At 36.1% G+C, this 24,991-nt stretch overlaps 1 protein-coding gene across 1 annotated transcript in view; it reads left to right on the forward strand.

Moving 5' to 3' along the window:
- Positions 1-5,424: 5,424 nt before the first annotated feature.
- The window catches only part of plppr5a (phospholipid phosphatase related 5a), a 61,571-nt gene continuing 42,004 nt past the window's right edge, over positions 5,425-24,991 (forward strand). The window contains exons 1-4 of the mRNA XM_016284799.1: positions 5,425-5,806; positions 12,002-12,134; positions 14,442-14,692; positions 19,390-19,566. Coding sequence (XP_016140285.1) covers positions 5,603-5,806; positions 12,002-12,134; positions 14,442-14,692; positions 19,390-19,566 — 765 coding nt within the window. The 5' untranslated portion in view covers positions 5,425-5,602. The remainder of the gene's footprint in view (positions 5,807-12,001; positions 12,135-14,441; positions 14,693-19,389; positions 19,567-24,991) is intronic.

Consider the following 24,991-nt stretch of genomic DNA (forward strand, 5'->3'; position numbering starts at 1 on the left):
ATATATTGGAGAAATGGTTTTTAGACAAGACGCTGTCATGATTTGCAAGTCACAAATCCCATAGTCAAAGCATTGAAAAATACCTCATTATCCACCTTTAGTCTACAGCGTAGTTATGAAAAATTGCAGTTGGGGTCTCAAGTTTTGCCTAAATATTGCATTCCATATGAAAGTCCGGTCCCTAAAATTATTGCAGAGCGCCAAAGAATGCTGCTAAGTTGAAGAGTAAAAGAAACTGCATAAAGTATTCCTAAATAATAAACATGGTAATATGCATAATATGTTCTTCCTTCTATTAAATAGGCCTATGCATAACGTGACACGCGAATAACAAAAAGTCAAAATGAGAACGTCTGTCTGGAGTCTGTATAGATAATAAACGACTCGGTAGAACTTTTTTTATTCAACATGACTCGGGGTTATTTTTTCCCCTTAAATGTTCTTCTAAACTCAATTTCCAAAACTTATTCAGAGTGAACTTAGAAATAGTATAAAGCCGACATATAGCTGCTTTGAATTTTGTTTTAGTGTACACACGCGCCATCTACTGGATATTTAATTACAATTTTACAAAGGATGAGTGACGATTGAATTAAATTGATAATAAAGGTCTAGCTCATTTCTACCTCCAGTTTTATCCTACTGTGGAGGAAGTTTTATTTTTTATTTTCCTCATCAGTATACTTGAGTTTTGATATGCTAAAAACAGTCCATAGGTCAAAGGTGAAAGATAAGTGTGAGATAAGAAATGCTATTTTAGAGACCTTACATTCTAGTTTCTGAGAAAATTATTTGCATTAAATACTTAGAAATGCATCTTTGGGGACATAGTTATGGACACATTTGTTGAATATGCAGTATGATTGGATGAGATAGATGTATGCTCCGGTTGTCACACTCTGCAGCTGACTTTGAATGACTGTATGACAGTTTGACCATTTCTTGCAAAAAATTAATTCTCAAAAGACTCTTGTATATAGTACCTTTTTTGAAACTCAAAAATTGCCACAACACCTACTAGTAAGTTTTAAAGCAGAATCAAATATGGTACTGTATTAATTGTCTGGATGATGTTTCACAAACTCCACATATAGGGTCCTTCACATGCTCAATCCCATCATGATTTTCTCTGCCAAAATCCAGTACGTGATTCAGTTTGTTTATTCATATTTTCAGCTTGATGTGTCAATGTAGAACAATATGCATATTAGAAAAACATTATGTTCTGTACTTAAATACAGCATTCAGATATAGGTTAAGATATAGATTTAAATGATGAGCATCCACAAGAAATTAACTCTCCAGTCTACACATTCAGTCTAGAAAAAGCTGTTTTGTCTCCCCCTCATGGGTGCCCTCATTTTGGCATCACATGACAAGCCGTGTCATGTTATTAACAGAAGTATTACTGCTTCTACTACTATTATTACTACTACTACAGCTGCAAAACTAATTATGAGAAATTATTATAATATGCAGAAAATCTATAGGCAGAGTAGCTCAAAAGTATTATGTCCATGCTGAGTATGTAAAGCAATGGTTTCCAACATGTGGTCCACACAGTCCCTTGCAAAGGGCACTGGAATAATATGCTTTATGGTCAAAAATGCAAAATGGTTGCCCTCGACTGACAGACTTTTGGTCCAATGTCTTTGATACACTTAATAATGCTCTTAATATAGACTTGACTGCTCTTTTTGGTATTATCCCAAGACCTGACTTGACTGTCTGATCTCGCCCAGTTATCGCCTATACCATTGTTTTAGCTAGATGAGAAACACATCATCCCTCCATCACATGATATGTGGATCTGAAAAATCTTTTGCTTTATAAAACTCGAAAAGTTAAGATTCTTGCTTTCAGGATCCCTCAAATCTTTTCATAAGACCTGAAACCTTTTTTGAGACCCCATCAAATATCTGTTTGATCTGTTTTTTAGACCCCATGAAAGATCCTCTTCTGTTCTTAGCTCTAATACACAATAGTTAACTTCTATTGCTCCTTTACGCTTAAGGAAGATTAAGGAAAACAGTCTGACACCGTGGTATAATGAGCACTAAAGAGAGCAGCCCAGAAAATGGAGCGCAGCTGGAGGAAAACAAAACTAGAGGTATTTCGTATTGCTTGGCAAGAAAGTAACCTATCCTACAGAAAAACATTAAAAACTGCTAGATCTGATTACTTTTCGTCTCTTTTAGAAGAAAATAAACATAACCCCAAGTATTTATTCAAATACAGTGGCTAAATTAACATTTCCCAACAGCACAGCAGTATTGACTTTATGAACTACTTTACTTCCAAGATCGATACTATCGATACTCTCGAATCTCCCTTTTCTTTCCAAGATACTAGAAAAGATAGTATCCTCACAATTATATTCCTTCTTAGAGACAAATGGTATCTGTGAGGATTTTCAGTCAGGATTTAGACCGTATCATAGTACTGAGACTGCTCTAATTAGAGTTACAAATGACCTGCTCTTATCATCTGATCGTGGTTGTATCTCTCTATTAGTGCTATTGGATCTTAGCGCTGTGTTCGACACTATTGACCACAACATTCTTTTGAATAGACTAGAAAACTTTGTAGGCATTAATGGAAGTGCATTAACATGGTTCAAATCATACTTGTATGACAGCCATCAGTTCGTAGCAGTGAATGAAGAGGTATCATATCGATCACAAGTGCAGTATGGAGTACCTCAAGGCTCAGTATTAATTTCCTGGTTAAGGGAAATAACTTTCTTACTGTACAATTCTACAAAGAGCTTGTAGCATAAATCTGCATGATTAAGTGACTCCAGTTATGAGCAAACAATGAACAACGTCAAGTGTGATACAAGTAAGACTTTATTAACTACATAAACACTTAAACTAGTCTAACATACTATATAAACACTTAAACTGGTCTAACATACACATACACATACACACACACACACACACGCATACAGTTTGTATAGGAAAGGGTTAAAGCTTAACGCAGTAAAGATAAGAGTAATACGAATATGAAACTATGGTACCATTTGATATTCAGCAGATTTACACCTGAAGGAAACATCAGATTCTTAGTTCAAACACACCTTTGTAAAAAGGTGCATATTTCCCGCCTCTCAAAATGGGCTTGTCCAATGAGAATGGCTGACGCCCCAAGTGGGAGTTTTGAGATACTGAGGAGTTTTTATGACCCTTTGTGTGAGGGCATGGTACTTTGCAACTGGAACTTGAATCGAAATGACTAAAGATTCTCAGGACACTAATATATTGCCTATGTACCAACATATAATATACACGCTCGTTTAGATCATCAGAAGGCGAATTCATAGATACTAAACATGGTATGATTACATATGGCAAGATGACAGGAATGGGTTCCATCATAAGCATGCATAGAATAGTCTAAAAATATCAAAGACAACATACACCATGACCTAAAGGATATGTGTGTTCATTCAAAGAAAGGTTTTCCTATGAATTAATTAGTAGAAAAGTCCATTTCTACTGTGCATTGTGCTACTACTCTTGCTATGGAACATGCAGTGATTTTCCCTACTTACATTCCTGTGGGTCATAAAACCAGCACCTATTAAACATAGTTTAGATTTTAAAATCTTGCTTATTACTTATAAAGCCCTGAGGGGTTTTGCACCTCAGTATTTGAACGAGCTCTTGTTACATTATAGTCCTGCCCGTCTGCTGCTTTCTCAAAACTCTAGCAATTTGATAATACCTAGAATATCAAAATCAACTGCGGGCGGAAGATCCTTTTCCTATTTAGCGCCCAAACTCTGGAATAACCTACCTAAATTTGTTCGGGAGGCAGACACACTCTGTCACACTAGATTAAAGACCCATCTCTTTAACCTGGTTTACACATAACACACTAACACATTTCTAATATTAGGCATACTATTTTCCTAATTAATGCTGTACAGTTGCGTTTTTATTAATCTTTAATTATTTGCTTATTTATTATTATTATTATTATTATTTAGTCCCCTTTTTATTTTCTTTTTTTGTCTCTCATGGTTTTATATTTATTTATTTATTTTATTTATTGTGTGTGTGGGAGGATTCTGGGTGCGTTTAAATTGAGATAATCTGTATATCTTATTCTTCACTGAAAGAATCATTATGTATTGTCGTGTTAAATAGCATATATTTTTTTTTAAATATTAAAAAAGTGAAATGGTTTAAGATAAATAATACATTGATAAATGCATTTCTCAGAATGCTCCAAATGATCAGGCATTGAAAAATAAAATAGAAAATAAAACAACCAAGTCAATAAGTGTTTTGTGTGTGTGTGTGTGTGTGTGTGTGTGTGTGTGTGTGAGAGACACACAAAACAAGCCTCTTAAGAATGCAATATAATAAGCGTACATGAAAAACTTTGCCAAGAGAACAAATATAGGTCACACATTTAAAATACTATATTATTAAAAAGCAGAAAATGTAATTTATTAAAAATAAAATAATTCAATATAAACTATTTAAAAATTATTATATGACAATAAAGGCATTAAATTATAATAATTCTACAGAAATTAAATTACATTTTACATATTACATTCATTCATTCATTTAATCATGTTTTATGTTTAATCACACCTAAGGGTTGTATTGAGGGTTTTATTAAAATGTATCAAACCAATGCTAGGTATACACTACATGATTTTCAAAGTCGTCCGATCAGTTCCTTTCACACTTCAAAACTGTTTTGGGTATCATGAAGTTGCTGTGGTTTGCATTTACACACATTACACAATATTTCACTAGTAAGAATCCCTGACAAGGACTACGCATCTTCTCCTGGAATTTTCCATTTACATTTTTTAACATGTAGATTTAAGATTTTTTCCCCCTTTTTTTTTTAAAGCGAAATTGCTAAAATATTTTCAAAGCTTGACTTTTGTCCATTCACAAGAGGGCAGCAGCGCACAATTCCTACCTCATCAGACTTAAGAAATACACCGAAGCATCTACTTTCCTACATTCTAGTCTAAACAGTATGCCAATGACATATCCTAAAAAAGAAACTCAGCTAGCCTAATTTTGTGTGTGACTGATGTATCAACCCAAGGACTGCAAAACGGTTTTCTAATTTTCAGATAGGCCTATCATTTCAGTGTTTAGAGATTGAACAACAACGCTTCAACTGAGAAGCTGTACAATTGGTGCTCGTACTTTTACCATATTACTAATAATGAAGAGGAATTTTTTTTGACAAGTCCTCAGCATAATAAGCAGTGAGACTTCGAGTAAAAACTACATGAATTATTTGGAGTCTTGAAGCACGAACTGAAGTACTCGATAATCGATAATATTGCAAGATAAAACAGTTCAAGTGCATATTTGCAGGCATCCCATCACTTATTAAAGTGAGGCACGCCTACAGCGCGTGCGGCTGCCCAGTTCATTCTCACAGACTGCAGCGCACTTTACAACGCTCAGACTGGCACAATGCGCTCCTATTTCTGGCGGATTTGTTTACGAGGAGTGACAGTGGAATAAGAGGAAATCATGCTAGTTCTGTCGTAGTAGACCGAAGACCCTTCACTTCTTTCCCGGGATTGTTCTTTTCTGTTTAACCCTTATCCACAATGCTTTACTTTCAGCTGGTGATCATGGCAGGGACTGTCATGCTGGCATACTACTTTGAGTACACCGATACTTTCAGCGTGCACATCCAAGGATTTTTCTGTCATGATAATGCCTATACGAAGCCCTATCTCGGACCAGAGGAGTCCAGTGCAATCCCGCCAGCCATCCTGTACGCGGTGGTCGCAGGGGTCCCTGCACTCGTGGTGAGTTAGTGTGTATTGAAGGATAAAGGAGTTTAGAATAAGCAGTGCATGCTGGTCGTGGTTTTTGGGAAGATCTTTATTCATACAATAGCATAATGTTAATCAGCTTGTGAATTGTATTGTCCTGGTGGATAGAGCCTCATAGTCATCCTGCCTGCAAAGTTAGGATAACAATAATTGAAAGAAATAATTATACACAGAAGAATGTGGCATCTGGATTTACACACACACACACACACACACACACACACACACACACCGGATGGAAAATGCTTAATACATTATGTATATTTAATTATACAAGTTATTTTGCAAATGAATTATCCAGTGTGTTTTCTAACTATAGAGTGTATTTGCACTTTAGTGGGTCAGCTATCTATCTATCTTAAAGGAATGAATATTTTTATTCAGCAAGGATGCATTCATATGATCAAAGGTGCCAGTAAACACATTTATAATGTTACAAAAAAAGTTTATTTTAAACACTGATCTTTTGAATTTTCCAATCATTAAGAATCCAGAAAATGAACCCATGATTTCTACAAAAAATATTACAAGCAGCACAACCATATCTCAGAATTGAAAATAATAATAAAAAAAATGTTTCTTAAACAGGATATTAGAATAATTTCTGAAGGATCATGCAACTGAAGTAATGACTGCTGAAAATTCAGAGGAATAAATTATGTTTTTACAGTGGTGGCCAAAATTATTAGAACACCTGATAGATCTGAAAATATTGACCTTTTTTACTACCAAAACATGATTTCATTTCATAATGTTCATAATGCAGATGGTTGCACTGCGCACAACTATCAGATGACGTGAGTAGTGCTGTCACATGATTAATCGTGATTAATCATTTGGCACACTAGAAGTGAGTCGTACTGTTTTTATCCACTTTTAACTTTAACATTTGATATGTCCACCATTACAGCAGCACATCTCTCTGGCATAGTGTCAATATATTTCCTGAGAACTTCAATGCTAATGTTATCCCATGCCTTCTGCAACTCAAGCCAAAGGCTTTCTATTGAATTTACAATAGATCTGTCCAGTTTATTTTCCAAATCGCCCCAAATTTGCTCGATGGGGTTGAGGTCCGGACTTTGAGGGGCCAGTCCATCATTTTCAATGTTCCAGCAGATTCCTTCCATCACAGGTAGTTCAGGCAATAGTTCGTTTTATGGGTATTGTAATGGCCAATTCAACAAAAACAACTGAAACCTCTTAAATATGCCAAGTCTTCTTATAATTTTGGTCACCACTGTAAATATATTAAAATAGAGTTATTTAAAATTGTAGAAATATTTCACAATGTTAATGTTTTACTGTGTTTTTGGTAAAAAAAAAGGAGCCTTGGTGAACATAAGAAATGTCTCTCAAAAACATAAAAAATACAGACCCCAGACTTTTGATTGATAGTGTACCTCAGATGCAAAAATAGAAAACAAATGAAACAGTTGTTGACACTTAGTAAGAGTAAAGGTATAAAAATAACAGCATAGTTCAAGAGGTGTTGGTTTTTATGAAAAATGTTCATGATGAAATCTTTAACTTTAAGGAGAGTTTGTAATATTGTTGAGATCTCTTTTGAAACTCTAGAGGTGACACAAGATTACCTTGTATGGACATGAAACATGCGAAAGTCTCAATTTTCATCCTATTTAATATAATTGCTATGCAGAAGAAATGAAGAAATGAGATATGACAGATTTGAAAAGGCACCATTGGTTAGTGTTTGCTAGCCTAGGTTGGCCACAGTGAATGTCGGGATCTGTCTTTGAGAAGTCACTTTTTGGCTCTAGACTCTAGCTTTCTGTGCCTACAGTATATTAAAAGAGAATTTATTATGAGAAAGATATTGGCAGCTCTGATGATAAATTAAAGAGCACCAGGATCACCACAGAGCCTCCCTGCTCTCATCTCTCATTAGAATTCCAGTGCATTTGCTCAATCGATCTGAAAACACTCTTCCTGGCCTTATATTAAGGCCACACAAATTCACCCCCCCAAATGACTATTATTATCACCCATTTGCTGAAACCATCACTTTTGAGCCAAGTGTGAAGTGAAAACTTCGATCTGGCCTCCAGCGTGCTCTGCGGTGAACAGTAAAGGTCAGATATCATCTTGAAGTGCAGACTTATACAGTGTAAGTCCCAAATATTGCTGGCATGCTGAACTTGGGCATTTCTGACAAGTTTACAAAACTTGTCAGAGGCAACTGATAAGTTTACAAAATCTGAGACTTTAATGCAAGTGTATTTCTTACCCTCATATTATTTTAAACTGTGTGAGTGACTTTCTTCTGTGGAATACAAATGAAGAAAGTTTTAGTCATTTTCCCCCCCCATGTAATTACAATTAATGTTGATTGGAGTTTTTAAGTTTCAAATACAATATCGCCATAAAAGTAGTCTCTGACAATTTATACGATAGTTTGTGTGAGGAAAAAACTGAAACTGGAGTTGTTTATAACCTTTCTCATCCAGTGAGCTGTCATGTTTACCCCCCACCCCCCAAAATTATGACATTTTAAGTCATGATTATGACATGTCAAATTTAAGCTTTTATGATTATACTTTTAGTTTCAGAATTTTCAGTTTTTGTAATAACTGACTTTTCACCTCATAATTCTGACACAAGATGGGAGCACAACAGTCAAAGATGTCCATCTCATCTAGTGCATGTTTACAACACTATGGAAAAGTAGTGAAGTAGAATGGAAAAACACATTCTGTGTGAATGGCCCCTAAGTCAGCTGTCTATTTGGAGAAGCGCTTAGCAAACGTACAATAGCTTTCCATGGCATTACTGATACAGTGTGTGTCTACCGACCAGTGGTATCGCTGGCATCAAGTATTAAGCTTTCATTAAAGTATTGAAACCAAACAGCCCCTGTCCTATCTCTTGTATGATGTAGTGGTTATATGGGCATTCAGAGCACTTATATACTGTATGCTGCTGACCTGCCAAAGCCACGATAATTTTTCAGTGTGCTTTTACCTATGTACCAACCCAGTTTTAAATGACACACCGATTTTCACCCTTTTTAACTGTCAGTGTAGAAGATTCTTGAGCAAACCGAATGGATTCATCACTGCAGTTGCACTGACTGACCTTTGGCAATTGTTCCAGACAGATGTGAAACCTTTCAGACAGAGAGTTTTAACTGTTATAATAGGATTCGACTCACACTACTCTGCCCAATTTCAATGTGACCAACCACAAATAACACAAAATATAATTTGAACACTTTCCAAAGCTTGAACTGAACCCTTGAGGCTTTTTTAATACTTGGTCTGAATCTGAGTATGATCCCCCACCCTCCCTCTGCCTCCGCTATTCATTTGGAAACAAACAACTATGAAAAATGTATTATACTATAATTGTGACATAAAGTATGCAAATTATATGTTAGGATGGATTCTAAATTGCGATGAATTGCTTTCATACTAATTGCTAACTGTGCCAGAGCTCTTGAATAAATCGAACACTAGACCAGGGTTTTTAAAAACGTTTAATGCCACAGACCTTCAAATATAAAGATCCTGTAAAAATATAAAGCATTTTTATGTATTATGGTAAATCTGCTTAACACAGGTGTGTTGTAGTTAAAACTTCTTTTTTTTTACTGGTGGAATGCCTGATAAAGGATAAGATTGACTTGACTCCAGGCCATGTGAAGTTGGAGGCACAAAGCAGATTAATAGAATTCTTCCTTGGGGCTGCATCTCACGCTCTTCATATTAAATATGAATATGAAAACAAATAAAAAATAAATTAAAGAACTTTTGGAGAGCCCATATGCCAGTAAGAGAAACCATCTCACTCATCAGGTTTGGCTTTTTGACATTTATGGGCCAGGATGGCATGATGTCTGTTAGAATTGAATAGTGAGTCAGATGCCAATCCACATTCACAATCCTAAAATGTATAAGAATTCTTTCAAGTCACGAAAGGATTTGTTGTCTCCTGTTCATTGACAGATCAGACCATATTTATCGTTAATTTTGAAAAAGTATATTCATAAATCTCAGAGTTGGCCAGTTTATGTATAAAGGAACGTGTCTTGAAGTAAACAAAAATAACAAATATTCTATTCTGCAAAATGAGTCTTGGATGATTTATATAACGCCTCTAACTTTCCAATTCAAAGTTTCTACATTTAATCAATGCGGTTTGTCTTTTTGAGCTTATTGTGCATACCTCATATGTAATCAATAAAGAACAGAGATTCATGCTGCAGTACTAACAAGTGATGTCAAAGTGATATATCCTCAGACTCTTGGTGTAGGTTTCCCACTTCAACAGCTCGCTCAGCCGTGCTAATATTGAGATATCACTGATGTTGTAAACCTGGAGTTTGCTGCACTGTTGAGTTGGCCCAAGAATTCACAAGTTCACCTGTCACTTCCTGTGTTTTTCACATTGGTAAAAGTATTGGAATAAGGGCGCCAGGCTCTTCTGCAGCTGAAGTCTTCACATGCTGTGAGCCGGTTAGTTGCAGACACTTTTATCCTAAGTGACGTAATACAAAGGCACAAATGAGCAACTGTTTTGCATTTTATGATGTTGCTATATGTAGCAAGAAAACAGAAAGTGCACATATATATACTGAACAATTAAATTATGTAGTTGAGAATAAAAAAGTCTTGAGATTGTTTTGATGAATCACAGAAAAAAGGACTTGATCAACATGGGTTAACAAAACAGCTGTTTTTTTAGCTACCGAATTACTAGGAACTGAAGCTCCATCATGACAAGTTTCAGTTAGTTTCATCTTCTCTTGGCCACATCTCAGAAAAATTTGCAAAAATGGTACCTTTAGGGGTACAACAACTTATCATTGGGGCAGTATCCTCAAAGTGGCATCTTTTTTATCTCTAAAAGGTTCATCATGCACAGATTGTTGTACTAATCTATTTTACTGACAGTGCAAACTTGGAACTTTTTAAAAGTGATGTGAAAAATATTGACAGTTACAAGTTAAAGGTGAATTCATGCCAAACACTGAATGAAAGCAAGAAAAAAGTTTTTTTATTTACACACACAGACAGTGGCAAGAATATGTTCGAAAATATCTTTGAAAATGCCAAGTTCTGTCATGAAACTCTAGATGGTGCAGGCTGATGGGTGGTTAACGCAAATTGATGATATTCACAGCATTAAACTACTTGGCACAAGCTGATTGGTTAATGTTGCATACATAGCAAGTGAGCTTGCTGCTTTACATTTAAATGGCTGGTTTGCATTCACTAGAGCAGTTCACAGCGCACTTTCAGAGTTCCTCTGAAACCCTTCACCTTCCCCAGCTTCACCTGTATAGATCTGCTACAGGTTATTATAAATGCTACTTGTGCAGCAGCAGTCTTAATTACTCACACCATCATATCGGTGTATGTATTGGCAGCAGCAAGTTCCTGTACTTGCTTTGCAGCAGCAGCAATAACCAACATCTGAAGCAGCGCAGCAGATCTCCGCCAAGACCAAATACATTAACATTTTCATAACCGTTACTATGCAAAAATCTTTTGAGTAAGTAAGTGAAACCTTTTAGAAATTTGTATTTTATTAAAAAAATACACAGCCGAATGGAGAAAATAATTAAAACCCTGAATTTAGTAACTTGTTGTTCCTCCATTTTCAGCAAAGTCTTCACCAAATGTATTGTGTAGCTGCTTAAAAGACTTTTGACCACTTTTGGACCATCCCTCCCCACAGATGTTTCCGTTTATCAATATGTCTGGGTTGCCATAGTGTCTTGTTCACCATAAAGTTGGCCCTACAGGGTTCAGTGCATTTGTCATTGATGCAAGCCATTTGAATGGTCCTGGGTTGCTTATAAAATGGGCTGAACCAATTTATAGCAAGTTATCACAAAATCTGGCCCTGCCAGTTTGACAAAATCAAGTTCAAGACCTTGCTGGGAACTGGCACCTGGCCAGCACAAAATCAGCCTCTAATCATTTCCATTGTGTTCATGAATTGGTCTTTATGAGTGCTCCAGTGTTACAAATAGCTGAAATACAGCCTGATTTTGTCTTCAAGCCTAGAGAATTAGATTTTAGCTTCATTTAGATCTTAGTTCTAAGTAAAGATCAAGGAAAAAGCAGAGAAGAGAGAGTATCTACAAACAAAATGTACCATTAAAAGCCTCTTATTTGATTTTTGTTGCTGTTTTGTCTGCAGATTACAGTGACAGAGTCCGTACTCTTCTTGCTGCAGTATGTCTCTGAGGATCTAGACAACCGAGAGAAGATCATTGTGATGGGCGACTGTTGTTACCTAAACCCTCTGGTCCGAAGAACATTTCGCTTTCTTGGTATGTCTTCACAGACAGAAGCGCACTAATTAGGGCAAATGTAGATTTAGACTTTTTCCTTTCCTTGTGCATCTGTGCCTGCGCAGACGAAAGGCAAATCGAGATGTTCGACGCACATACAGTACTTGCAAGTTTCTTGTGTGGGGCAGACGATACACTCATGGTTCATGTCAAAGCATTCTCTTAAATTATTTATAATATTTCTTCTGCAGAGAGGAGTTGAGGGGGAAAAGTATGGGATATTCTTTTCCCCTGAAATCAAACCAGAACAGATATTTACATTTACATTTAGTCATTTAGCAGACGCTTTTTATGGAACGATATTCCGGACAATTTTCAAATAGAATAGCAAATTGTATTTTCAATTGCGTTTATCCAAAGCGACTTACAAATGAGGACAAAATATTAACTCCCATGAATTCAGTAGACGCTAAAAGGAAGTGTAGCCACATTACATTTCAATTAATGTCTTTTTAATTATCATATAATCTGACAAAATCAAGAAAATAGGTTTTACATTTACTTTTCTTAAACACAATCACTGACCACCCAGAAAACGTCTCAAACAGTCTGTGAATTTTTTCTAGTTAAGAAATAGCCATTATTTTCAAGACAATCACACAAAACTTGTGTATAGAAGGTAAACAGTGTATTTAATGTTATTTATTTTTCTTAGCATCTTCTATTGAACATGACAGCAATTATTTATCAGGACTGACAAGAACATTATACATTAAACATGTTAAAGAACTTATTCACGTGCCTGAATTGCAGTTGCAAAGCAATATTGTATAGTTTCAGTAAAGTATGCCAGATTGTGGTAATCTGCTCCATCTTCCACAATCTAGCTTTTAAAAGACAACCTACAAAAAGATTATTTAAAAAAAAAAACAGTGTCCTGAGCATGAACCTTTAACGAGTTCATCCTGAAACAAACACTGTAATTGTACTAATGCTGTAAGTGTTAGAGAGATGTTGTATACTTTCTGCATTATTCCTGCACAGTAAATTCACTGGCTTGTCTGTTATGCTGCTCATATCGCTTCCCATTTAAGTGTGCAATCATGTAGTTTTACGAACCATATGATTACACTTGAATTGTGTTGTGAGAACGTCTCAGCTGAAGTTCAGTGCTGCGCCACATTAGATTTCTGGTTAAAAGATGGAGTCCTCTGGAGCATAATGAATAAGCTTGTTAATGTGGGGGCCGGCGGAGGAGCTGTGAGAGTATACTGACAGCGGTAGCGCTCATTGTAAACTAGTTTCAGTCTGCTGCTTCTCCAAGCTCTGCTCATAGACAACATTCAATGTGACAAAGCTGCCCACGCTTACATTAAGATTTGAGTAACATTTCTCTGCTTCCGTGCCTAATATTCTGGTTGTAAAAAATATGGAGACTCACCCAGCACTGAATGGGCTGTCATTTTCCATGATGTGATTACAGTTTGGCATCACTGAGCTTATCAGGATTGGTTTACATTAATTATGAAAAAATAAAGTGCAATTAATCATCCCACTTGACCAATATTCACACTAATGTTCAGAAGTTTGAGGTCAGTAAGATTTTTTTTTTTTGGAAGAAATTTATTCAGCAAGGATGCATAAAATTAATCAAAAGTGACCGAAAATACATGTATAATGTTACAAAAGATTTATATTTCAATCAAATGCTGAAGTTTCTATTCATCCTGAAACAGAATACTGAACAAAATATATCACAGTTCCCACAATCATTTTAAGCAGCACAACTTTTCAATACGGATAAGAATAATAAATGAAGAGTTCAAATGCTAAAGCCTCTAAGTGCCATCTGAAATTTTCATCTAAAATTAGGATTTTTAGCAGGCTCCTACGTTTATGTTCAGTTATTTCACTTTAATTGCATAGAAAAGGACCTATACATTGCCATTCGAGTAAAATTACTGAACCTAAACAGAGAAGCCTGCTAAAAATCCTCATTTTAGATGAAAATTTCAGACGGTACTTAGAGGCTTTTGCATCTGAACTCTTCAAATGCTTCTTAAGCACCAAATCAGCATATTAGAATAATATCTGAAGGAGCATGTGACACACACTCACACACACACACACACACACACACACAATTAAATATATTAAAATAGGAAAGCAGTTCTTTTAAATTGTTATAATCTTTCACAATAATGCTGGTTTTACTGTATTTTTGATCAAATAAATGCAGTCTTGTTGACCATAAGAGACTTCTTTCAAAAATATAAAATCTTACCAACCTCAAACTTTTAAACAGTAGTGTGAAAATCCTAGATATGTGTCTTTATGTTCCACCAGGTGTGTACGCATTTGGCCTCTTTGCCGCAGACATTTTTGTAAATGCCGGACAGGTGGTAACGGGAAATCTGTCTCCATACTTCCTGACGGTGTGCAAACCCAACTACACAGCACTGGGGTGCCAACAGGTGGTGCGTTTCATCAGCCAACAGGAAGCCTGCACGGGCAATGAGGATGATATCTTACATGCTCGCAAATCGTTCCCATCCAAAGAGGCGGCCATCAGTGTTTATGCAGCTCTTTATGTTGCTGTGAGTAAACTTGACATATACACACACACAAAAGTAAGAGATGGGTCAAGCTCAGTGGTTTCTGATTCATTGTAATACATTTTTTCCTCTAAACAGCAAAAAAAAATAAAAAACATGAAATGCAAACCTGATCCAAAGCTATATGGTTGTGGTTTGAAATCTTGCAATTTATGAAGGCTGTTTATGAACAAGTTAAGTCAGGGGGGGAAACAGCCTGTACTGTAAATACAGGTCAGACAGTAGGTGGAAACAGATTATTTAAAACTAAATTATGACTAATCTAACATTATAAGAAGAGCTTAGAGAAAAATAAAACAATAATTAAATAGCTTAATGTAATTTAATATGATTTTAAATTTCTAAAGCATATGCATAGTTTTGCTGGGTAGAGTTTATAAAAGCACAGTATCTTTAATGCCTGAGGGCATTGTGTCCTTCTTAATATTTAGTCTGTACATTACTGATTATTCAGACTGACTTGTGATTATGCTTATCTTATAAAATTGTCATCCGATTTAAGATTTTAGAAAGAGCATAAAAAGGATTTTGTTCCAACACGCCTTCAAATTCGAATAAGAGAAGCCTTTTATCCATACTATGGTATTGATCCAGGCATGAATTAGGTTTCATTACATGTTTTTTTTTTTTTCAAAAATGTTACCACTTTTTATAAGCATAAAAAGCCATTTTCCATTTATTCTTGAAGTCCAAAGTCTTCAAGACCTGTCCCAGCTACACATCACTCATTTTGGACACAGAAAATCGATTTTCATTTTCCATCAGTTCTCCCCAGGTCTTTAAGTTGCTTTGCCTCACTCTCTGATTCTCGATCATGTTAACATTTGGGGTGATCTGTAAGATTTAATACAGGGGTGTCCAGTCCTGCTCCTGGAGGGCCAGTGTCCTGCAGAGTTCAGCTCCGACCCCAATTAAACATGCCTGTATCAGCTAATCAAGGATTACTAATTAACTTCCAAGCAGGTATCGGAGCTAAACTCTGCAGCACATTGACCCTCTAGGAGCAAGACTTAGCACCCCTAATTTAATGTGGTCCAAAGCTTTGTAGAAATGCATCTAAAAGTCCTGAGATCAAAATCATACAATATTAGACCCATTAGATGTAGGCAATGTCACAAGTTAATGTACACAGCAAACATACATTTTTGTGCAATGCCAGAAATGTCTATAGCAAGACATGGAAATAAATAAATAAGAATCATAACAGTAAATTTTCTCCTTTATGCCCCACCTTTCTGAAAAGCATTGATTTTTACAAAGCTCATTGTTCTGAAAAGCGAGGTGTGCTCTGATTGGCCAGCTATCCAGTGCGTTGTGATTGGCCAAATACCTCAAGCGTGTGACGGAAATGTTACGACTCTTACCATACTGTGATGCCGTGTCCCGGTGTAACGAGACAAAACCAATAAAACCCATTACAAATGAGGCGTTTGTTGCATCCAGTGGGGACATAATTACTGATTATAATGACTTATACTGTCTTTTTATGCATTGCATTGCGCCGCTTAAACATAAAACCATGTTTGCATTTGTGATCGGAGAAATGACAAAAAACAAGCGCTACTCTACACTGCTCAAAACTCGCGTTTGAATCGTCAGTGGCAAATTCTTTAAATATGAAAACGTACTTACAGGCTGTGAGTCAGCATTATTTGTCAGAACACCGGCATTGTAGGCTACTTGCCCAGAAAACAGTCCTTGTCCTCCGTAAAATGCGTTGCACACATCTGAACTGTTCTGAAACAGTGTTGTAAATACAACTTAACCGCTGATGTCTAGTTGTGTCCTCTTTTGGAAGGCCAAACAAAGTAGTTTCGCTTTCACAACGAAACACACAGCGTCTCCAAGACATGGCGGCAGCGGTAACAATACTACAGCGAGAATCAAAGTTACGCCTTCTTTCTTTGCGTGAACATTTGGGCCGTGTTATGCAAATCTTCCCACACAGTGATGTAGACATGTGGGGCCGTGTTTAAATGAGGCATTTTAGGAGGGCGTGAACGAGTCTTAACTTTTATAAAGAATATCTCTTTGGGTTTGAGACTTTAGTCTTTGCAACTTTAGGAATCTTATCTATTCACAAACAGCTTGTAACTCTCCAAAGTGAAAGGAAAACTTGAAATCGCATCATATGACCGCTTTAAATAAATCAGAAATGGTTTACATTCTGAGTAGGCATGTTTTAATGGTAACAGCCTCAAGACAGATGGTAAAAATCCAAATTGCTCTTCTAGGAGATTAATTTAATGGGTCCTATGACAATAATAAAATGAATAACTTCCTTATAGACAGAAAAAAACTTTCATCTGTCATATCCAAATGGCATTGTGTCATATAGTTAGAGGAGAGGAGAAGAATCAATAGATCTAGCATGCCTAAGGGCTGCTCTGTTACTTAATTACCTCAGTTGGCCTGTTACGGAATATCAAAATAGTACTTTACCTGAAAATCAAAATTCTGTCACTATTTACTCATTCACCCTCGTTCCAATCCAATTTCCTGTTATATTTGTCAAGTGTAGCACAAAAGTATTCAAAACCTCTAAAATATATCAGAACACTGACAAAGTTTGCATCTACACTCTAAAAAATAAAGGTGTTTCACGATGCCATAGAAGAACCTTTCTGTCTAAATGGTTCCATAAAGAACCTTTAACATCTGAAGAACCTTTCTGTTTCACAAAAGGTTCTTTGTGGCAAAAGAAGGTTCTTCAGATTACAAAAAGGTAAGAAAGAGATGGTTCTTTAAAGAACCTTTGACTGAATGGTTCTTCTATGGCATCACTTGAAGAACCTTTTGAAGCACCTTTATTTTTAACAGTGTAGCTCAAAATCAGTCAAGTTCAATTAAACAAATCTTTTTATCTGCTTTTGCCCTCAAAATGTGTTTTGAATAAGATAAGAGTGAATAATGTCAGGGTATCTGCAGGTCTTAAAAAGGTCTGAATATTTTTGTTTGAATTTGAGATGATGTTATAAGAAGTTTTGTTTGAAGATGATATTTTCTTTACTTGGTCTAAAAAAAAATTCTTCATTTTAACATCATACGATCTGCAGAAACCCTGCTAATGTTTATGCACTGGATACAAATTTGAATTTTTCAATTACTATTTAATTGCACATACACTTCATTTTCACTTTATTTTATCTTTGTCATCATCTAACACTCATAGTTCTCTAAATCTCTAAAATCACCACTAATAAATTTAGTAAAACTGTTAAATGTGATATTTAGCTAATCTAAATATCAATTTCCATACTGTACATTATAATGTTGTTGTACCGGGGCTGATGAGACGAGAGGCGTGCGGATCCATGTGCAAGCTTTTTATTAATAAACAGTCAAAAACACAGGCAGGGTCGAACAACAGCAAACAGGTATGGCACAAGCAAGACAGAAGAGCAATCCTGAACGGGCTTGAATCAGACGACAGCAAACATAATCCAGAGAGCATGACGAGAGGGGTAATCCGTAAACGTGAACATAAATCCAGGCGAGGAGCAAACACAGTCCGAAACAGCAAGCAATGGGTTAATCCAAGATACGTGGCAAGAATCAGGAACCAGGAAAACAGGCAAGGCAAGACTATGACTAGACTAGACTAGACTATGAAAACTAGAGGAGGCTCAGTAAAGTAGCTATCACCATGATAAACGCTAAACAATACTAGAGACTAAACAGAAACACAGAATTGCTCGGTAAAGCAGCTAACACTAGGAGAGTGATAAATGCAGAACAATACTCGGCGACTTGAGCAGGATCTGAGTGGGTGTTATATAATGTGTGTAATAGCTTTCAGGTGAGCGTGTGATTGGTTACAGCTGTGCGCAATCAGTGCAATGGATGATGGGAAATGTAGTCCAGAGTGACATGTAACAGTCTGTGTGTTGTGAGAATCAATATGATGAAGAGGCAATCTCTTGTGGCAGTCAGATGGAAGTCTATGGACAGAATTCATGACAGTTGTGAAGCCTAAATCACTTGCAGCATTAAAATGGCTGATTTGAGGTTTTAGTGTTTTGTTTTTAACCTGTTTAGTATAAAATTATAACATTATTATAACAAATTATGATCATTTATTGTTAATTGGCCATAACATGGAAAGAATTATCAAGCTTATCTCATTGCCCATAATTTTAATCAATGTATTGTTAGAACTATAACATTCGAGCTTCATCGGGATTATAAGGAAGCTTGGTAGAATGAAGAGGACATCTGTCTGAATGCTCCTGGTGTTTCTTGCTCAAGACATTAATAGTTATACTTGATCAAATCCTCACAGTGAGATGAATGCCAGACTACCCCCACCTTCCCTCTCTCCCCTAAGGCTTGATTCAGGACAAAAGCAAAGCAGGTTGTCTTCAAATGCCACCCTTCCAGTCAATGCCAATGTCTTGGATAAATGAAACAATGTAGCTGAACCATGGAGATGTATTTCATTTGCAATGCACCTGCAACAGCATCAGACACATTCAAATGTTTACATACACTGATCAGAGTAATGGGTGCATGTTAGTGTGCCATTTTTATAGTGAAAGCCACTGTTTAAACGATTAAATTGAAACCTGTGTTTGCAGACAAACATGCCCACACGTGAGCAGGGAATGAATGAGCTATAAAAAGCGTTTACACAGTGGTTAGGATGAAGATGTATTACAGAGTGCTCTGTTTTTCCTCAGATGTACATCACATGCTCGGTGAAGGCCAAAGGGACACGGCTGGCCAAGCCGGTGCTGTCTCTGGGGCTCATGTGTCTGGCCTTCCTAACTGGGATTAATCGAGTGGTGGAGTACCGCAACCACTGGTCTGATGTCATTGCTGGCTTCATAATCGGAGGAGCCATTGCTGTCTTTATGGTGAGGTCACTTGTGAGAACACACACTAATAGTACTAATAGTAAAGATGCATATGCAGTTCATATGCATACTTACATGAATATGCACACTTAGAAATTCAGTTGCTGATCTTATTGAATATGTATGCAAGCACAGTGATTTTAATGAACTGTTTGTACTTATTTTGTGAGGATTCTTAATAATATTATGTTTAGTTATAGCAATACAGACTACATATCAGATTAGGCTATACACTATCATTCAAATGTTTAGGGTGGGTACGATTTTTAAAATATTTTTGGAAGAAGTCTCTTATGGCTGCATTTATTTGATCAAAAATCTAGTAAAAACAGTAATATTATGGAATATTATTACAATTTAAAATAACTATTTTCTATATTAATATATTTTAAAATGTAAATTATTCCTGTGATGGCAAAGCATTACTGCAGTCTTCAGTATCACACAATCTTTTAGAAATCATTCTAATATGCTGATTTTGTGCCCAAGAAATATTTATTATCATTATTATTATTATTATTATCAATGTTGAAAGTTGTTCTGCTTAATATTCTTGTAGGAGCCGTTTGACAGGATTTTTTGATGAATTAAAGTTTCAAAAGAACAGCATTTATTTGAAATAGAATCCTTGCTAAATAAAAGTATTATTATTTTTTGAAAGTACTGACCCCAAACTTGTGAACAGTAGTGTATGTAACATGGCTAATGTATAGTATTATGCAACATTGTTCCTTTTGAGTTTTCTAATTTTGTGAATCATATGTAACGAATCAGCTCATGTGAAATATGAATAATTAATCATAACTAGTTATGATTAATTATTCATATTTCACATGAGCTGATTCGTTACATATGATTCACAAAATTAGAAAACTCAAAAGGAACAATGTTGCATAATACTATACATTAGCCATGTTACATACACTACTGTTCACAAGTTTGGGGTCAACATGCAAACAAAGTTATATAAAGGTTATATGATGTGATATGCACAAATCTAAGTGCCTATGAAGTCACCAATGACGAGACATACTAAAATAAAAACTAAAATAATGTTTTTGCAACTCCTGTTCAATCTGGTCTTATGTAACTTTACCTATCAGGCAGACATTTCTAAGCATTGTTGGGGAAGTGGGGAACATCAAAAGTTTGAAAACACCTGATTTAGACAAATTATAAACAACAAACATCATAGTGCTGAATAATTGAGCAGTGCTTTAGCAAAAATACAAGATTACAATGTCTGTTTAAATGCCTCATAGACTTGAAAGCAGTGTTGGGCAAGCTACTTGGAAAATGTAGTGAGCTAAGCTAACAGTTACTCTTCATTAAATGAAGCTTCACTACACTAAAGCTACAGCCCTGTGAAATAAGCTACAGCAACATGGTAAAAGTAGTTTACTAGTTTACATCTAAGCTATTTTTTTTATTTAATTTTTATATTGAACAAACATCATAAGTCAATGCTCTCTCAGTGATCAATAAAACTGTCAGTCAAGCAGATAGACAGGCATAATAGTTCAGTTTAGTTGTTTATTCAACAACTCTTCCAAACAAATTTGGCAATAGGGCCGAAATTATTCCTCGAGTAACTCGAATACAAAAAATCATCGAGGCAAATTATGTGCTTTGAAGAATCGTTTAGTCCATTTACTAGGGATGCACTGAATTTTCGGCCGCCGAAAATATATGCCGCGCCACCCAGCAGTGTTCAGGTTTCACTCTCCTCCAGCCGTCATCACTGTGCTGTGTGTTCATTATTCCGCTCTATCAATGTGCATTCTGCTCATTTACCGCTCATGCTCACCGGAAAAGCTAAGTCTGCTCAAATAATGTGCCGAAGTCGTGGGCTAATGGTTAGAGAGTCTGACTCGTAACCCAAAAGTTGCGGGTTCGAGTCTCGTACCGGCAGGGTTTGTAGGTGGGGGGAGTGAATGTACAGCGCATGTGTACCCCACTCTCCCACCTTCAATACCATGACTGAGGTGCCCTTGAGCAAGGCACCGAACCCCCAACTGCTCTCCGGGCGCCGCAGAAAAAAATGGCTGCCCACTGCTCCCGGTGTGTGTTCACAGTGTGTGCACTTTGGATGGGATAAATGCAGAGCACTAATTCCGAGTATGGGTCACCATACTTGCCCACATGTCACAGGTCACTTCACATGACAAGAAATTTCTATGTATACTTGTTCCTGTTTGCAGTACTGGCAACGCTGGTAAAATCTTGTTCACTGATCTGCTCCCCGCTATGCGCTGATAATAGCTTTGCCAGGGTTTTTATACATGTTTACTTGATATTTCTTTACACAAAATTATAATTTTTATTCATTTCCCACTGATTTACGCGATCTGATGAGCATTAACTCATAATACGCGATCATATCTCTATGAATGAATAAATGTCAGAAACGCATGTTTTCCTTTAACGTTATCACACACACACTGAAGCGTGCGTGACGCTCGTGGTGATTTCAGGGTCTGCCGTCTCAATGAGGACATAAACACACTAACAACATCTCCAGAACTGCTCTGAGAGTCACTCCATGACCGTTTCATTTGAGTAAAACTAGCGTCATATCATATACACGGTGACCGTGATTTCACCAAGTACAACATGTTCCTGGATCAACATCCTTATTGATCCTGGAACAACATTCCAATTAACCAATCAGAATTGAGGGATAACTTTTCAGGAAATATCTGTTTTAGGCTTACGATCAGGGTTAGGTGCTTCTACACCCTTTTTAATCAGCTATCATTTCCCACTGATTTTAGGAATAAATTATGGGTAGGTTTAGGTTTAGGGGTAGGGACTGGGTTTAGTCTATATTTTTGGACAGTTTTTGGACAGTGATCCAGGATCAACAAAAGATGTTGATCCAGGGACATGTCTTATTTGGCAAAATCACGGCGACCTCATATACACACACAGAAATTTTAAGGTATTCACGGAAACCCGTCAAAATAAAAGTCCGGTTTAATATGAAGACATTGCAGCAGAAATATATTACTATTGTTCAGCAGAATGTACATACTACTACTACTACTAAAATGATGAAAACTTTACTTTTAAAGGAATGATCACACAACATTTCTTCCATGTTTTAATTTGAATAGTAAATCCCCTTTGTTTGCCAAAAAGTTTAATTTTCAATCATTTAAAGATACATTATATTAAGGTTTTATGCCTTCATTTGATAACCAGATACACAACACAGAATTTCTGAGGAAAAAGAAAACATTTCATAAGGCTATTTTAAGAATAAATAACAATAAAACATTAGGTGAGAGAAAATAAAACATAACTTTATAATTGTCATTTTCTTTAATCATAGCTATAATTATTATAACACCTAACATATGTTGCATGTAAAAAGTGTGTTTCAGCCACTTGAAGGGTGGGTACATTGTGTGCACATGATCAGGATGTTACCACCTCCGCCGCATTTTGAGAAAGGAAAAACCCTGTTTGCAGGACTATACATTATTTGGATAATTAGTCAAAAACAACAACAACAACAACACCAACAACAGTTATGTCTGATTATATTTGCATAGAACTGAATAAAAATAATACATTGATATTTAATATTAATATATTTTCTGTCCAATTTTCTTTCAATAACATTTTTATTGGCTTGTGTTTTTTAAATTCCGTGTCATTAAAATTTAGTTAAATTAAAAAGTCTTAAAAAATTACTTTATATTATTTAATAAAATAAATAATTGTTACAAAGCGTTTTCGGTTTCGGTTTTCATCCAAGCACATCCAGACTTCTCAGTTTCGGCCCAGAATTTTCATTTCGGTGCATCCCTACCATTACTGTAACTACATACAGAGCACTGTGTTTGCAACCACATGCTCCTTTAAAGGATTACACACACACCCCAGTATGCAGAGAGACATTTAAGAGTGTTTATTCTCCAAATAACTTTAAATTCATGTTGCTGAAAAATGTGTTAATAAATGTTATGTGTATGGACTCTTGTTTTTGTTCCACGTTAGCTTCCTGCCCACGAATTTTAGCCTCTTACAAAAGCCACAAATCCTTTTAAGAAGACAGTAAAGGCTTATGTCATGCCTGAGCTGTAGTTAGGCTGAAACTTGAAAGTTAAGTTGCACAATGTTTAGGTTTTATTATTATTTTTTTATTACTATTATTCTGATTTATGTCTTTGGCTACGTCCACACAAAGCCAGAGCTTTCCCTATCCAATCTTTTTTTCCCCTCCTCTCAAGAAATATCTGCGTCCTCATGAAATCACAAAACCGGCACAAAACGATGTAGTATACATGCAGACCAGTATGTGGCGCTGTAATTCTGCCACAGAGATACACTAAAAACGGAGAAGAAGACTTGGACTATGTGCATAAACCTTGCGCGCGGTATACAAACGAACATGCAACAATACATTTATTAATCTGTGTTAATGTTAGTTAATAAAAACACAATCGTTCAGTGTTTGTTCATGTTTTTGTTGCTGTTACGTGGCGTAGCGGTGTCTGACTAGGGGCGAGACTTGGGCTGATGACGTCATCCGTTCAGAAAATATACGCCTATACGATACAAAATGTATGCGTATACAGCTAAACGCATCTCCGTGTGGACGGGGCCTTAGTTTTTGGTTGTACTATGTTTACCTTTTTTAAAGTAATTTGAAATAGATTTTTATATTTTTATATATTTGTATTTGCATTTTGAATGTAATATGGCAATTAAATGCACTAAATGGGTTTAGTTTTGTGTTCAGTGTGTCCAATAATGTTCATTTTTCTAAAAAGGAAACAAATTACTTGTTCATTTTAAGAGACCTGAATCCGTGTATCATTCGCTCATTCATTTTTTTATTTAATATTGAAAGTAGAAAAATTAGAAAACGGCTCCTTTTTCGTATTTTCGTTTTTTTCCAAAACACGAAAAACCAGAATTCAGCTTAAATTTTCGTTTTTCGTTCTTGGGTGGAAAAATGAATAAACAGCTTGAATATTCGATTTCTACACGTGGGCGGGAATTAAACGCCCCTTTCTGCTGATTGGTCAGCCGAAGATCAAACCGTGCCTTTGCAGTATCACGCAGCAGAATAATAGTCCTCCGCTGGTGCAGTTATATGGATTCTTAATGCATTTATTGCAACTACATTTAGTCTTTTTTCATCAAACAAACAGGCTAATGAATAGCTCAACACTACTCATACCTGGGCAGAGTCTAGACAGGGCTTTCTTCTGTGTAGATATAAATTATATTCTTTGCATCAGCTGGGCATGGCTGATGCAAAGCCATATTTTTAATTGTGTAACGTTATGTTCAAAATAACTACACAATGTCATGCCTTTGAAAAATAAAGAGAACAACAGAATGCGCTGTTTTAGCGCGTCTCGGTCTCCTTGAGCATCTTTCTGGCACATGCCACAAACATGAACCACAG

This window comes from Sinocyclocheilus grahami, unplaced genomic scaffold (assembly GCF_001515645.1).
Source record: "Sinocyclocheilus grahami isolate Dianchi unplaced genomic scaffold, SAMN03320097.WGS_v1.1 scaffold188.1, whole genome shotgun sequence".
Classification (NCBI taxonomy): Eukaryota; Metazoa; Chordata; class Actinopteri; order Cypriniformes; family Cyprinidae; genus Sinocyclocheilus; species Sinocyclocheilus grahami.